Genomic DNA, 17,397 nt, shown 5'->3' with positions numbered 1-17,397 from the left:
GAACTTTTTGGCCACCTGGGTACAAACCTAATAATACTTGAGTAAAGTACAAATCCCCAAAAACAGTACTTGTATTCTAACGAAGTGCAATTACTCAAGTACTTTACACCCCTGGTATGTAGCATCTATCTATCTACATGTTGGGTTGTGGTGGCCATTGGGGGCCATGTGGTAGGGTATGTAGCATCTAATAATAATATATTTGATTTGTAGGGCGCTTTATAGTTGCAGAGCAAATCTCAAAGTGCTACATTGTAAAAGAATATAACATAACAGCTAGCAAGAGATTAAAAAAGAGAATGTAAAATAAGTAGGGATGTCCGATATTATCGGCCTACCGATATTGGCATAAAAATGTGATATCGGAAAATATCGGTATCGGTTTAAAATAAATAAATAAAAAAAATATTTATTTAATTATTTTTTTTTACATTTATTTAAGCTTTATTTACCCAGGCAAGCAAGTAAGAACAAATTATTATTTTATTTATTGTCAAAGTATGCATAATGTTGTGTTAATTACACGACAAGAGATATGTAATGTTAATTATTCAGTTTTTTGGGGGGGGGGGGACTCTGCATATATCGGTATCGGAAATTAAAGGGGAACTATTTTACTATTTCTTTCACTATTTGGGCACTTTTACACAATTCCTGTGAGTCTATGGAACACCTCTGTAATATATATATTTTTTTTATTCATTGTTTTGTATTTCTAATCAAGTCCTCAAAAACAGCATTTTTCTACCTCAAGATCTCGAGCCGTTTTGAGCCGTGTGGAGAGAGAGGCTGTGTGGGCTCCTGGTCAGGGTCCAGCCACTGTGTGGAGCTCATCTTCTATCTCAACATTAACATGCAGCGGTGTCTTTCTGACATCACATATAGCGCACATTTTCAAATGACTCAGTTCAGTGAGGGTGAATATTGTGAGAGGAGAATTGGAAGAATGCGCCAATATGAGAATTTTGAGACATAGATCATATTAATATAAGTTCACATAGCTAGGAAACAATGCTAAACACTCAAAAAGGCCATTTATAAGATAGTTCCCCTTTAAGAGTTGGACAATATCGGTATCGGTAAAAAAGCCAATATCGAGCATCCCTAAAAATAAGCACGACTAAAACTAGTAAGGAGTCAAAAGAACACTAGAACTAGTAAAAGTAGAAAAAAAACATAAAATAAGAAGGGCTAAAACTGGTAAAAGAACATAAAATGTGTAGAGCTAAAACTAGATAAAAATCAACAAAAGGCTCTATTAAAAAGATGAGTTTTTAGGCCCTTTATGTATCTATGTACATGTTGTGTTGTGGTGGCCATTGGGAGCCATGTGGTAGGGTATGTCCATCCATCTATCTACATGTTGGGTTGTGGTGACCATTGGGGGCCCTGTCTTCTGTGGTAGGGTATGTAGCATCTGCAGGGGTGCAGTAGTAATATCAGAAGTGCCTGTGTTTATAATGACGTCACGTGCACGCACGCACGCGCATACATGTTCCCTCGCGTGCGCACAGATGATCATTATGCATAAATAGTAGGAAACATGTTTGTATAGGAAATTACTAGTTTTAGTTTAGTTTTTGTAAATATTGCCTTGAAATAGAGAAGCTGAAAAAGGTAGGATGTAGCATTCAATATAAAAAGAAATTATATTGTCAACATATGGTTGAAAAACAAACAATGTTTTAAATGTAATTGTAGATACAATATTGTAGTTACAATTTCTTTAATTGAATTAACTTAAACTAGAAAAGTAAATACAAACTAAATCAACAATGTAACTTACAGTTTACAGAAGGACAGTTTCCTTCTGAAGCACAACTTAAGAAATGTCTCATCCTTCCAGTCGGGACCATTGTTCACAGCTCAAGCAAACCCCCACAGGGCTTGTATTTTGGTTTGGCTCTTCTCGTTCTTTGTTATGCAATTGGTATCCTATTGTTATGCAAAGACAAGTAGCTAGATAAGTACCGGTACTTGGCGCACGGCACGACGAGTCGAGTGAAAGTTGTGAACGCATTTTTGTGTGCACACGTGTGCATGTGCGTGCGCGTGCTTCTGCTCAGAAAAGTGGTGGAACGGCGTGGTACCACGTGGCATGAGCACTGCACCTCTGAGCATCTGCATTAACACCTGGAGCTCACATTTGAACCATTTCCTCCTGCACCCACAACCCTTACCTTAAACCGAGTTTGTATCCTATTCCCTCTCGAGGGAAGCGACAGAGGATCGAGAAAAGAGGGCGGCGATCAGAGAGTCAATTGCGAGACATGGTGCAACAAAAACAAAACACCACAGCAAATTATAATAGTAACTCCTTTTATTCCGTCAGTCAGCAGATGACACAAACTCAGTCCACTTTCACTCCATCTACCCTGGTATCCAGCAGCCCTGTTCAACACCGTCCTCCGACAACCACAATAGTCCATTGCACCACAATATTGCACCGGAAAGCCGCCCCGCCCTCCAGTCTCTGAAGTCTCCTGATGTGCGTCGGCACGCTCCTTGTGTCTGGGCACGGTGTCCTCACAAGAGTAGAAAAACACACAGTGCAACACAGGAAAACAAAAAAGAAGCAGCTTTGTTGAGGAAGGTAGTGGCATGATGGTGTAATAAAACACAGGTCAACGCATCCTCTGAAGTACAGGAGGAGGGCTGTAATATTATATATAGTTGCAGATTGAATAAATATTCATAATTATCAAGAGCTATTGCAATGGCTTCGTGGTGTTCCATGACAGCACACATGGTATGCAATTTAAACATCAATACAATCAAGTATAATATCTACACAATCTTTCTTTAAAAATAAACTTTATATACATGTTCAACATGAATCAAAACATCTTTATGTTGTGAATAATGTCTGGCGTGGCAGGAGGTCTTCTTGTGTGACGAAGCACACGAGCGGGTCAAGACACAAACCCTTCAGCACAGGGAAGGACTTTGGTTGAGTTTCACCACGAGTCACTCTGGAAGTCACTCCGGTCCACCGCGCTGAGGAAGAGGAGAGGGGGAAGAGGAGATGAGAGGAAAGAAGAGAGGGAAGAGAGGAGGAAGGGAAGGAAGAGAAAGGAGGAAGAGGAGAGGGAAGAGAAAGGAGGAAGAGGAGAGGGAAGAGAAAGGAGGAAGAGGAGAGGGAGAGAGGGAAGAGGAAGGAGGAGAGGGGGAAGAGAAAGACGAGGAGAGGGAAGAGAGGAGGAAGAGGAGAGGGGGAAGAGAAAGATGAGGAGAGGGACGAGACGAGAGTTGCTATTACTGTACTGTTTACTTTGCAGGCCAGACTAATTTAAACACAATACAGAGAAGTTATCACAACATAGAAGTAACTTCTAATACATCATCCCCCTGCATGTTGACCTCTCACCTGGATGTAGTCTATCTCCTCCAGGGCCACGGCCCTCCTGCGGTACCTCTGGGGCAGTAGCTGGATGGAGGCCAGGGTGTCAGGGCCTCCAGGCCCTGCAGGGGGCGCTGCAGCAGGACGGAAACTAGGAGGACTCTGTTGTGGAAGGCCCACTGCCAGTGACTTCAATGCCTCTTGTGCTAAAAGATTATAATAATAAAAAAAATAATCAAGTCAAGCGTAGAATTAAAGAGCCATATTCTCTAACATTGTTGTTGAACAGTAGAGGAAAATAGCTTGAGTCAAGAGTAGTCCTAGGCTTGCGATTGATAATGTGAACGTGACAGTGGCTTCAATTCATTCAACAAGAGAGAAACCACACATATGTTGGAAATAAGCGCATTCGATTGGCTACATCATTAGGTCCCCACACCTGTTTTATACACACCTGTTTTATACACACCTGTTTTTATACACACCTGTTTTAACACATTGAGTGCCACGCCCCTTCCGGGAAGTGCATCTGGCCTTGCCGTCCATTAACCCCATGTAAACGCTCACCTTGTTTGTAGAGCTAAACCTATATTTTATATTATAGCTATGGGTCACAGTCGATTGTCAGTGAGTTGCTTCTGGTCAACGTGCAATAAACCGATTCTTTTTTCATCCGTACATTTCCGTTTTATACCGTTTTGAATACGAATATAGTTTGGGTGCTTCTGAGTAATTCCGGGAAAAAGATGCGAAAATAGCGTTTTTGTGTAATTCACTTATCACGTTGTCATTTTTCGCCTGATTATCAAATCTTCCTGAAATCAACGCTAGATTATCATTATTATGTCTCCTCGTGCATACATAAAATGGGCCCTGGAACGGCACCCAAAGGGTTAATACACCCGTTTTATTCACCTGTTTTATACACCCGTTTTATACACCCGTTTTATACACCTGTTTTATACACCTGTTTTTATACACCTGTTTTTATACACCTGTTTTTTATACACCTGTTTTATACATCTGTTTTATACATCTGTTTTTTATACACCTGTTTTTTTATACACCCATTTTATACACCTGTTTTTTTATACACCCGTTTTATACACACGTTTTATTCACCTGTTTTATACACCTGTTTTTTTATACACCCATGTTATACACCCGTTTTATTTATCACATTTTTCTTATTATTACTGGTAGATCCGATGTACTTTTAATTCATGATGCGGACATAGTTGGTGAACGACTGATTTTTATTGTCTGTACTTGTCTATTGTGTGAGCTATGAGATACCCTGAATTTCCCCTAGAGGATGAATAAAGTATCCATCTATCTATCTATACCTTTGGGAATAAGGTACAAGGCGATGCATGAGTTATATTGCCGTCAGAGCTGCGGGTGGGTTCGTAGTTATCACCGTGCAAAGAATAAAGTGTCATTTCCATTACAGCCAAACACCAATTATTTAATCCGTTGCATAGATGAGGCTTCATTAACTAAGAGGAGCAGTCCTGTATCAAACCAATATTTACACTCTTAACATATGGACCGTTTGGCTTAGGGACACCTTCTCTGTTAACATACACACCGTATGGCATAGGGACACCTTCTCTGTTCTCTGGTCCACCGCGCTGTGGAAGAGGAGAAGAAAGGGGAGATAAGGAAAAGGAGAGAGGGAAGAGGGGATGAGAGGAAAGAAGAGATGAGGAGATGAGAGGAAAGAAGAGGGGGAAGAGGAGATGAGAGGAAAGAAGAGATGAAATGGAGAGAGGGGAGAGGAAGGAAGTGATGAGGAGATGAGAGGAAAGAAGAGAGGGAAGAGGAGATGAGAGGAAAGAAGAGAGGGAAGAGGAGATGAGGAGATGAGAGGAAAGAAGAGAGGAAAAGGAGAGGCCAGATGAGATGAGAGGAAAGAAGAGATGAAAAGTAGAGGGGGGAGAGGAAAGAAGAGATGAGGAGAGGAAAGAGGTGAGTAAAGAGGAAGAGATGAGAGGAAAGAGGTGAGTAAAGAGGAAGAGGAAATGAGAGGAAAGAGATGAGGAAGAAGAGAGGAAAGAGATGAGAGGAAGAGGAGATGGGGAAGAGGAGGAAGAGAGGGAAGAGAAAGGAGGAAGAGGAGAGAGGGAGAGGGAAGAGAAAGGAGGAAGATGAGAGGGAAGAGAAAGGAGGAAGAGGAGAGGGAAGAGAAAAGAGGAAGGATGAGAGAGGGAAGAGAGGTGGAAGAGAAAGATGAGGAGAGGAAGAGGGACGGGAAGAGAGGAAGGAGGAAGAGGAGAGGGAAGAGGAAGGATGAGAGAGGGAGAGGGAAGAGAGGTGGAAGAGAAAGATGAGGAGAGGAGGAAGAGGAGAGGGACGGGAAGAGAGGAAGAGAGGGAGGAGGAAGAGGAGAGGGAAGAGGAAGGATGAGAGAGGGAGGGAAGAGAGGTGGAAGAGAAAGATGAGGAGAGGAGGAAGAGAGGGACGGGAAGAAGGGAAGAGAGGGAGGAGGAAGAGAAGAGGGAAGAGGAAGGATGAGAGAGGGAGGGAAGAGAGGTGAAAGAGAAAGATGAGGAGAGGAGGAAGAGGAGAGGGAAGAGAGGGAGGAGGAAGAGGAGAGGGAAGAGGAAGGATGAGAGGGAGAGGGAAGAGAGGTGGAAGAGAAAGATGAGGAGAGGAGGAAGAGGAGAGGGACGGGAAGAGAGGGAGGAGGAAGAGAAGAGGGAAGAGGAAGGATGAGAGAGGGAGAGGGAAGAGAGGTGGAAGAGAAAGATGAGGAGAGGAGGAAGAGGAGAGGGACGAGAAGAGAGTTGCTATTACTGTACAGTTTACTTTGCAGGCCAGACTAATTTAAACACAATACAGAGAAGTTATCACAACATAGAACATAGTAACTTCTAATACATTTACATATATATACATCACCCTGCATGTTGACCTCACCTGGATGTAGTCCATCTCCTCCAGGGTCACGGCCCTCCGGCGGTACCTCTGGGGCAGCAGCTGGATGGAGGCCAGGGTGTCAGGGCCTCCAGGCCCTGCAGGGGACGCTGCAGCAGGACGGAAACTAGGAGGACTCTGTTGTGGAAGGTCCACTGCCAGTGACTTCAATGCCTCTTGTGCTAAAAGATTATAATAATAAAGAATAATCAAGGCAAGCGTAGAATTAAAGAGCCATATTCTCTAACATTGTTGTTTAACAGTAGAAGAAAATAGCTCGAGTCAGGAGTAGAGTGGAAAAAAGAGAAGACAATGGGCCTGCCCCTCCAACGGGACCCCCCGCCCCCTAAAAACTTGCCATAATCCCAGTAACGTTAGCGAGCTCGGTTCATATCGATACACTTGTTTTGAAAATCCTGTGGCGAGTATCACGCCCAAGCGCAGCTCCGGCAGTTGGATTCGCGCAAAATCATCACGCAAGATGTGAAAACAAACCATCTGGCAGAGTCGACAACAGCAGTAGCACGTGAAGCGCCCGTGTGTGAAGACGTTACAGCAGCCGGGCTCCAGAGTGTGAAGAAGACGTTACAGCAGCCGGGCTCCAGAGTGCGCCAATTTGGTCGCGACCCGAAATAAGTCCCTGCTTTTTTCCCCTGCAACGGGTCAAATGCATCTAACATGCTTTGCATCCTTGCCATTCCTTTATGCCCACGTTGCGTTAAATACCTAAACTAACGTTAACTGCTTACGCTAACTAAGCTAAGCTAACCCTGATCAGAGGCATAGAGAAAACAGCAGAGGTCCATTAGTGGGGACTGGGGAAGGGGGCATTCTCCCTTTCTGTGTGTGTGTTCGCGTCCAATCTCTGAAGACCAGATGAGGTCAGAGGAGTTTGATAGTATTTACTGAGGATGGACAGATAATGTTGATATTTAAACATAAAAAACACAATAAATGTATACATGATCATGCAACATAAAAAAAATTGTAGGCACGGTTTGGGATAGAGAGGGGTTTTAGGTTGTGAGTTCCAAATTTGTTTTAAAGCTCAATATATCAAAACGTGGCACTTTACAGTGAACAGGAGGTCTATTTGTATTAAAAACAATAGATTGTTAGACATTTAAATGTCTGGAAGAGCTCAAAAATAAAAATGTCAGACGATATCAGTGGCTTCAATTCATTCAATGAGAGAGAAACCACACATATGTTGGAAACAAGCGCATTCGATTGGCTACTTCATTAGGTCCCCACACCTGTTTTATACACTCATTTTATTCACCTGTTTTATACACCCGTTTTTATACACCCGTTTTATACACCCGTTTTAAACACCCGTTTTATACACCTTTAGGCAACTTTTATAGCCTAATTGATCTAAAAGATGCACATGCTACAAGTCAAGTCAAGAGTTTTATTTGTCACGGCATACGAGTATACAATGAAATGCGGGTGGTCTTGCCCGCAACGATGTGCATAATACAATAGTAATATATAATAGAATCCAATAGAACGACATTGTGCAATAAAACAGTAAACAGAGTAGGGCATGTCGGTATATGTACATGAGTTATTTACAGAGCATGGTAGGACATGCTAGGTCCTGTGGTAGTGCAATACACTGTTAGCTATGGATGAGGCACTGGGTCTTTATGTACATGCTATATTATACAATCTCAAGTTATACTATACTATTCTTAAAGTGACCTTTTCTTTTGTAAAGTGGCCATAAGTGTGAGCGTGTGCAGCATGAGTGTGTGCTTGCTCATGTTAAAGTGGCTGCTAGTGTGTGAGCATGTACAGTGTGTGTCGTGTGTGTGCTCATGTGTGCTTGTGTGTGGAGAGTTCAGTGTTCAAGGCTCTGATGGCCTGGGGGAAGAAGCTGAGCCGAAGTCTCTCTGTCCTAGTAGCTGGTGTTCGCAGGCGTCTGCCTGACCTCAGCAGCATGAACAGGCTGTTATTGGGGTGGTGAGGGTCTTTCATTATTCTGCAGGCTCTGGATTTGCACCTCTTGTTGTATAGAACCTGCAGGGTTGGTAGTGCAATACCCGTGGTACGCTCGGCTGAGCGCACCACTCTCTGTAGGGCCTTCTTGTCCTGTGCCGTGCTGTTTCCATACCAGGCAGTGATGTTTCCAGTCAAGATGCTCTCTACAGCTCCGGAGTAGAAGGACTGGAGTATCTTCCCAGATACTCTGAACTTCCTTAACTGTCTCATCTTAACTGTCTTAACTTCGCCTTTTTTTTACGACTGAGTCTATGTGTATTGTCCATGTCAGATCCTCTGAGATGTGGACCCCCAGGTACTTAAAGCTGCTCACCCTGTCCACGGTAGCCCCGTTTATCCTCAGTGGTGTGTGTGTCTCCTGCTGTCCTCTCCTATAATCCACTATCAGCTCCTTGGTTTTACCAATGTTCAGGAGCAGGCTGTAGGCCTTCTCGTCGTTGTCCGAGATCAGCCCCACCACCACTGTGTCGTCCGCAAACTTCACTATGGAGTTGGAGCTGAACTTGGCCACACAGTCATGTGTGTATAGTGAGTACAGCAGGGGGCTCAGAACACAGCCCTGGGGGGACCCGATGCTCAGGGTGATGGTGTTGGAGGTCTGACCCCCCACCCTGACCGCCTGGGGCCTTTCACTCAGAAAGTCCAGTATCCAGGCGCTCAGAGTGGAGCTCAGACCCAGCTCGATCAGCTTGTCCACCAGTCTGGTGGGGACTATGGTGTTGAACGCTGAGCTGTAGTCAATGAACAACAGTCTCACATAGCCCCCCTTCTGACGGTCTAGGTGAGAGAGGGTGCTGTGCAGTACTTGGGAGACCGCGTCGTCAGTGGACCTGTTTGGCCTGTATGCAAATTGCATAGGGTCCATATCACTGGGGAGGGAGGCACAAATGTAATCCTTGACCAGCCTCTCGAAACATTTCATGGCCACAGAGGTGAGTGCCACCGGTCTGTAGTCATTGAGACCTGTTTGGGAGGGTTTCTTTGGTACCGGGATAATGGTAGACATCTTGAAGCAGGCAGGGACCACTGACTCTTCCAGGGATCGATTAAATATGGTGGTGAACACAGGGGCTAGCTGGTTAGCACAGGACTTAAGTATGCGTCCTGTTATTCCATCTGGGCCAGCAGCCTTTCTGGTGTTCACCTGCATAAATGCTCTTCTCACACTGTGTACTGTCAATGAGAGAGCGTCCCCGCCCCCCCGCGGATGCCCCCTCCACAACAGCCGGCGCGCCAGTGACGTCACTAGCCGTCACTGCGGCACGGTGGTGTAGTGGTTAACACTGTCGCCTCACAGCAAGAGGGTCCAGGGTTCGATTCCCGCTTGGGGACCAGGTTTCCATGATGCCAGGTACCCAGGTGGGGTATCTCCCAGGCCTTTCTGTGTGGAGTTTGCATGTTCTCCCCGTGCTCACAAGGGTTTCCCCCCCGATAAGATAAACCCAATGGAAAAACATGCACAACAACTGATCGCTAACGCTGTGGTGTCCTTGACGAAGACGGGCAGGAGCACTTGGATTGGTCCCCGGGGCGCGGCTCACGTTGACGCCCTATCTGCTCTCGGCTGCCCATGGGGGGAAGGACGACGGGATGGGTCAAGCGCAGAGACTCAATCGCATTGGCGACTGAGGAAAGACAATGCATGTGTGTGTGTGTGTGTGTATACCGGTGTGTGTGTGCCGCTCCAATTGCATGTCCAGTTTGTTGCATGCCGAATAAAGACCCCCCTAAAGAGGTCCTGCATTATTATTATTATTATTAGCCGTTGAGCTAGCGGCGCCACTGTTTGCACCAAACCGTGCGTAGAAGGTGTTGAGCTGGTCCGCGAGGGAGGCGTCGTCGCTCCACCGTTTGTTTGTTTATTAAAACCGGTTGATAGGCCAATGCAATGCTGTTATTATAGGCTACGATGGTGAATGGTGTTGGTGTCATTTTGATTTATTGTCGGTCAGCTGAGCCGATCAACATTCTGAAGGATTATCTGAAGTGCCTATTTATGTGCAATACCCTTTGATTTTAATGATCCATTCTATTAAAAAGAATAACTGAATTGAATTGAAACTGAACATCTTAACTGAATTTAAACTGAAACAGAAAATAACAAATGTTCTAATATATATATATTTTTTGAACAAATGTTTTTTATTTTCCCTTTTTTAACATAAAACTAGACAAACAATACAGTAAAAATCTATGATAAATATAAATATTGATAAATATAAATATTTCGAAAGAATATTAACACTTTGAGTGCCAGCCACGAGAAATCTCGTTTGTTCATGCCATACGTTGAGTGCCAAGAACAAGAAATCTCACTATTTAATCGTTTTTTTTTTATTATCGATTTCCATTCATTTTTCATCAATCTAGCCTCACGTTACCAGTGGGGATATGTCTGAGCTCGAACAGGGAAAATACCGCCCCCTATCGTCTCTCCGGATGGTATTGCACCCATTGGATTGGACTGAATGAAATGGATGGGAAAAAAAGAGTCCGGAATCCACATTTGACTTGTCAGGCATGTAACCGGAGACGATCCCAGTCATTGCCCACCCTCAGAACAGCGTGGAATATGCGTTACCAGTACCCAGTGTTGGATCAATAAACACGATCGATATTTGGAATGGCGATCAGGAATTAGAATAATCTTTTTGGAGAACATCTGATCTGAGGTAAGGAATCTATTTTACCAGTCTTGGGATAATCAGAGTTTTTTTTTCACCTATATCTCAGCGTGTCCCATATGTGTGTGTGTGGCTGTGAGTGTGTGTGTGTGCTGATCAGGAAATAAGATAATCAAGTTTTCAGCCTGCATAAGTACACATATACTATCGATAATCTAGCGTTTATTTGAAAACGATTCATAAATAGGCCGACAAATGACGACGTGTTTTGTGTATTCCAGTAAAGCGCGATTCCTGCAGAATTCTTTTTTTTCTTTTCTGGAAGTTTAAAAAAACGAGCGTTTTTCAAAATGGTATAAAACGGAAATGAACAGATTAAAAAACAATTGGAGGAGGTTGGGTAGGAGTGGGGGGGGGTTGGGTAGGAGGGGTGGGTGGGGGACACTGTACAACTGTACAAGCAACACTGTACATTGGAATATTGACAAGACCATACTTGGTCATTTTTACTGTACATTGGAGGGGGTTGTGTTAGGACATTTGTAGGGGCCAGTTTCAAATTGCAGTCTCCCGTAGGTGTTCTTTGAGAGTGTTTTTGAAAGTGGGTAGTGATTCACATTCCTTTACAGCTTTGGGTAGTGCGTTCCACATTGATGTGGCATAATTGCGAAACGTGTTTAGTCCCTTGTTTGAGCCGAATCTGGGTTTAACATGATTTGTGGAGCTCCCTCTGGTGTTGTGATCGTGGTATTCACTGACCTTTGGGAAGTATTTTGACATGTACATGGGTACCTTGGTTGTGTAGTGTATCTTGTAGACCAGGCCCATTGCAAGTTGCTGTACTCTGTCGTCTACTCTAAGCCATCCTAGGTTGTCAAAGTGGGCAGGGGTGAGGTGGGTTCTAGGGGTGAGGTCAAGCAGTAGTCTGACCAGTTTGTTTTGAGATGTTTGTAATTTTGTTTTTAGCGCCTTTGAGGTGCTTTGGTACCATGAGGTGCAAGCATAGTCGTAGTACCCTTGAATGAGTGCTCCTGCCAGAGTCTTCAGGGTATTCTTGTTTACCAGTGAGGAGATCCGGTACAAGAATCGAGTTCGTTGGTTGACTTTTTTTATTACATTGGATGCCATTTTGTCACAGGAAAGATTTGCCTAAGATTTGACTACAGCACTGGCACTCAAGCGCTATTTCTGGTGCCCCCTGCTGGCACTCAAAGTGTTAAGAACAGTAGACTATTTGAAAATGATTTTGGTCAGTCATGTCATGCACATCCCTAGTTAACATACGCACCGTTTGGCTTAGGGACACCTTCTCTGTTGGGGAACTTGATAAGGGGAGCATGGGGTCGAACAACCTGCAAGCAAATCACATCAGATTCAGATGATTTTATTGTCACAGCTTTGTTAAGTATACATTCAGAAGAACGTGAGATGCTTGTTTTCCCTGGCTCCTCAACGTAGTAGATTTGTAAACATAGTACACAGCGTATATATTCCATCTATACAAACTATAACTATAAACTAAACATATATATATATATACATTAGTACTACTATTCGAGTGTAGTGCTAATCAGATGTACTTCCCAAAGGTCAGTGAATACCACGCCCACAACACCAGAGGGAGTTCCACAAATCATGTGCAACCCAGATTCGGCACAAACAAGGGACTAAACACGTTTCGCAATTATGCCACATCGATGTGGAACGCCATACTCACAGCCGTAAAAATAATGTGAATCCCTACCCACATTCAAAACTGCTCTCAAGGGAGCTCCCGTAGCTCACCGCATATCTCTGCGCTATTTCTGCGTCGGGGAAAACCGTGCTCGTCACGGATCTGGGGTACGCGAGTTCGATTCCCGGACCCGCCGTATTTTCTCAAGAGTGTCTTCCCCTGCTCTACATCCCATTTCAACCTGTTTCTGTCGGTCATGCTTGACCAGAAAAGCGATAAACGCTAAAAAATAAAGTTAAAAAAAAAAAAAAAAAAAATGTTCTCAAAGGCTGCAATTCGAAACTGGCCACCGTAAATGTCCAACCCCCCCCCCCCCCCCCCCCCCCCCCCCCGGACAGTCTCCTCCCCACGTGATTTTCTCCTACCCACCCCCTCCTAATGTACAGTCTCTCTTCCCCATCATATCATATGTATATACTGTCAGGATCTTTGGGTAACAGTACTGTATATTTGCATATTGTATACGTCACAAATGTAACAATACTATATACCTGTATGTCATGTATGTCCCTATGAATTGAAAATGGGGGACCCTGATGTAAACAAGACAAACGTCTTTCTCTGGTCTGCATCCCCTTAACAATTGTGTGTATTGAGCCGTACTGTATTGTACCCATTCTGCAATCTGTTAATAGAGTTTTCATTCATTCATAGTTGTAGTATTAATATGTACAGTGATACAGGTATAAAAACACTAGTATGGTAGCAAGTCATACTGGTGGTCAGCAGCGTAACTAGTAAGAGATATGTACAGATATAGATATATATATAGTACAGAGAGATGTGTACTATAAAGGTTGAAAAGGAGTTACTGGAATGCTTTGAACTCAAAATAATCTCAACGTTGTTCTATTTTTAAACCAGGTTTCAACTCAAGCTTAAAGTTACCTCCAAAAACAACCCAACTCCATGAACCAAAACGTGACAGTTAATGGGTTTTTAAGTTTAATGGGTTTGCCTGACGTTAGACTGGATAGTTGTTGTTGTCATGCAAATCAACAAGGGCATTCATTAGCAAGGGTAACGTTACATGTTCTGACGTTTAAGAGTTTAAAATTAAACAACACTGAAGTTATGCACACATCGTCACATTGGCATAAATAACGGTGCTGATGTTACAAGCAAGTTTTCTCATACTTACTTGAGTAGCAAACTTTGCGGTAGTACAGTTAAGGGGCCACTTTGCCAACCGTACCTGAATTACTCGACCGACGGGAGCTGCCATTTTGGAACTGACTTTGCCTCCCATGGTGACCTCACAAGGGTACTTCCGGGTTACAAACAAGGAATCTATAAAAGTAAGGAAAGGTCAACGCGTCTGAATACCAGCGTTCTATGCTCTGCTTGATGCCAGTTGAAGCCTGTATTTTTACACAATTCTAATATACCAGCTATCTGAGGAAATATACATCAACCGATATATCAAACGTTAGCTAGTTAACAATGCAACACATTGTAGATTATTCTGACATCTGAGGTTCTAAGTGGTCTACTTCTACATGTTAAAATAATAGCTCTACATTCAGACAGACATCACTGATACAGAGTGTCTGGTCAGTAACATGGGTCTCTCAGTCCCTCCACTCTGCAGTAAACAGCCATCACTGATATAGAGTGTCTGGTCAGTAACATGGGTCTCCCAGTCCCTCCACTCTGCAGTAAACAGCCATCACTGATTATCTGATATAGAGTGTCTGCCTGGTCAGTAACATGGGTCTCCCAGTCCCTCCGCTCTGCAGTAAACAGACATCACTGATATAGAGTGTCTGGTCAGTAACATGGGTCTCCCAGTCCCTCCACTCTGCAGTAAACACTAAATACAAATTGTCCTGGTATCCCGTTCCCACTGTATCCAATCAGGAGAGAGAACTCTGTCTGAAAATTGTCTGACAAAAATAAGAAATAAAAACGATTTGTATGTGCTTGAAACAAGTATAATAATCTACCAGTGCAGTAAGCTAATATTTGGCTTGCAAGATTTCTTGAAATAATAAAAAATATGTACGGTTCAGGTCCGTCAGAATGTAGAGCTATTTAACACTTATTTTAACAAGAGAGTACTGTATGTCTTATTGTATGTCATAAATGTCCTGATGAATTGAAAATGGGGGACCCCGATGTAAACAAGACTAAAGTATTTTTCTGGTCTGCATCCTCTTGAGCAGTTGTTTTGTATTGAGCCGTACTGTATTGTATCCATTCTGCAATCTGTTGATTTGATTTGATGTTTTTTATTTTCGTGTCTTACATACAGGTGTATGCCAGCCCATATGGGCTTACAAGTCACATAAACAATAAGTATATAATAGTATACTTGACAAATTACTTGACAAATTATGACATATAGACCAAGATGGCCACAAAAAAAAGAAAATACAATAAAACGTAATATAGCACAAGCTGTAAGCAATGTATGTAAACAAAGAAACAAGAGGAATTCATATACAATTATATAGGATATAATATAGTGTGTTTTGTCTCAAGTGCCATCCATGCTTTCTCCAAAAATCCTGCAAAACTGAAGATGTCCTCCACAAAAAAACAACTCAACATACAACTCTCAGAGTGCCAAAACAAATCTGGATTCTGCAATCTGTTAATAAAGTTTTCAATCAATCAATCAATACCAGTTACAGTGGGTGACAATATTGTCACAAGGAAAGATGAAATTACCTACCTGGGTTCCATCCTAGAGGCTAATCTTTCCTGTGACAAAATGGCATCCAATGTAATAAAAAAAAGTCAATCAACGAACTCGATTCTTGTACCGGATCTCCTCCCTGGTAAACAAGAATACCCTGAAGACTCTGGCAGGAGCACTCATTCAAGGGTACTACGACTATGCTTGCACCTCATGGTACCAAAGCACCTCAAAGGCACTAAAAACCAAATTACAAACATCTCAAAACAAACTAGTCAGACTACTGCTTGACCTGACTCCTAGAACCCACCTCACCCCTGCACACTTTGCCAACCTAGGATGGCTTAGAGTAGACGACAGAGTACAGCAACTTGCAATGGGCCTGGTCTACAAGATACACTACACGACCAAGGTACCCATGTACATGTCAAAATACTTCCCAAAGGTCAGTGAATACCACGATCACAACACCAGAGGGAGCTCCACAAATCATGTAAAACCCAGATTCGGCTCAAACAAGGGACTAAACACGTTTCGCAATTATGCCACAACAATGTGGAAAGGCCTACCCAAAGCTGTAAAGGAATGTGAATCATTCACTACCCACCTTCAAAAACACTCTCAAAGAACACCTACGGGAGACTGCAATTCAAAACTGGCCCCTACAAATGTCCTAACCCAGTTGTACAATAAAGACCAAGCATGGCTTTGTCAGTATTCCAATGTACAGCCCCACCCAACCCCACCCCACCTACCCAACCTCCTCCAATGTACAGTTTCTATGTCAAATGTATGTCAGTATTACAATGTACAGTGCCCCCCCCCCCCACCTCCAATGTACATCCCCACCCCACCTACCCAACCTCCCCCAATGCACAGTTTCTATGTCAAATGTATATACACTCTTTTTCTGGATTTTTTTTAGTATCACAAACAGTACTGTATTTGAAAATCTGGTATGTCATAAATGTATAGATGTAGCAGTACTGTCTATCTGTATGTCGTGTGTGTCATATGATGAATTGAAAATGGGGGACCCTGATGGAAACAAGACGAAAGTCTTTCTCAGGTCTGCATCCTCTTAACAATTGTATGTATTGAGCTGTACTGTACTGTACCCATTCTGCAATCTGTTAATAAACTTTTCAATCAATCAGACAGGTCAGATAAACGAGGACTTGACCCTTCCTTCTTGTATATAGTTTCCTTGGAGCCTGCTGCAACTCCTAAACAAGCCACAAGATGGAGCCATCGTCACTCCCTCTACGAGATCCATATAATAACCACAGAACGGTCCATAGAATAAACCACGGTATGCATTGCGGCAGCAGAGCGAGGCATCATCTCAGTCCAAGTGATGGACGGTGATGAGAGGCATCAACAAAAGCAGACGACGTGTTCATTCATCAACAACCATTACACGACATTGCTATTATAATACATACATACATTGCCACATTTAGAAAACACAGATATATAGCAGAAAAAAACCCAGAAAGTAAAATATGTATTTACCTGTTTTTGGACAATAATGACAGTTGGTGTCAGCTGACGACTCTATTATTCTGGAAACACAAAGGTCTCTGGTCCTGCCTGGGTCATTTGTTCAGGCCATGTTATTTAACCTTCGAGAGGATCTCCAGGAAGAAGAACCGCTATGGCTAGAAAGAACGACAACAGCGTCTTATTAATCGAACAAAAAAAGAACCGATCAATAAGAAAGAAGCCTGTCGTTAATATACCACACATGATGGGTATTTTGCTAGAACAATACGGACTAGCTATATGTATGTGTAAACAACAAATGTCAATGACAAGCGGGTACCTACCTATCTTTAATTCCTCTTCAGGCCCTACCGTTATAATAAAGCACCGGGGGTTGAGGGAAGGACAACCTGGTCACGTGGTGTGATGCCCATATAAGGGTGGGGCATTGCTGGTCACGTGGTGTGATTACCATATTAAGGGTGGGACACTTCCTGGCGGTACATTCAATGTGGCGTTATTGACCGATGACTGAGCTCGACGGGAGGACGACTGGCGTTATTCTTTTCCGTAGCCGCATTTCTGGCAACACGCTCTCTGATTGGCCGACGCCTGTTTCTACACTGGTTAAGCTTAGGCACTCTTT

At 43.2% G+C, this 17,397-nt stretch overlaps 1 protein-coding gene across 2 annotated transcripts; it reads right to left on the bottom strand.

Moving 5' to 3' along the window:
• Nucleotides 1-2,302: 2,302 nt before the first annotated feature.
• LOC311235283 (alpha-ketoglutarate dehydrogenase component 4-like) lies at nt 2,303-17,150 on the bottom strand. 2 transcript variants are annotated; one of them, XM_084322702.1, is made up of 8 exons: nt 17,096-17,150; nt 16,782-16,927; nt 13,767-13,915; nt 12,179-12,242; nt 6,263-6,441; nt 4,932-4,974; nt 3,368-3,546; nt 2,303-2,997 (listed from the first exon to the last, which is right to left on the bottom strand). In XM_084322702.1, the coding sequence occupies exons 3-8, from the start codon at nt 13,872-13,874 to the stop codon at nt 2,980-2,982; spliced, it is 591 nt and encodes a 196-aa protein (XP_084178828.1). In that variant the 5' UTR covers nt 13,875-13,915; nt 16,782-16,927; nt 17,096-17,150; the 3' UTR covers nt 2,303-2,979. The 2 variants fall into 2 exon arrangements, with proteins under 2 accessions (XP_084178828.1, XP_084178829.1); XM_084322703.1 differs by having other exon boundaries at nt 13,821-13,915.
• Between the last annotated feature and the right edge of the window lie 247 nt (nt 17,151-17,397).

This window comes from Notolepis coatsorum (genome assembly GCF_963971535.1).
Source record: "Notolepis coatsorum genome assembly, chromosome: 10".
NCBI lineage: Eukaryota > Metazoa > Chordata > Actinopteri > Aulopiformes > Paralepididae > Notolepis > Notolepis coatsorum.
The sequence above is the reverse complement of the archived record's forward strand: the minus strand, read 5'-3'. Positions and strand labels throughout refer to the sequence as shown.

Bases quoted from the DNA above. Each gene is read 5' to 3' on its own strand.
- LOC311235283 (XM_084322702.1), bottom strand. From the start codon at position 13,874: ATGGGAGGCAAAGTCAGTTCCAAAATGGCAGCTCCCGTCGGTCGAGTA. The intron at 4,975-6,262 runs GTGAGGTCAACA...CCTCTTCCACAG, and splicing joins AGGAGATGGACTACATCCAG to CGCGGTGGACCAGAGAACAG. The intron at 3,547-4,931 runs GTGTGTATGTTA...ATAATCTTTTAG, and splicing joins AGGTGTCCCTATGCCATACG to CACAAGAGGCATTGAAGTCA.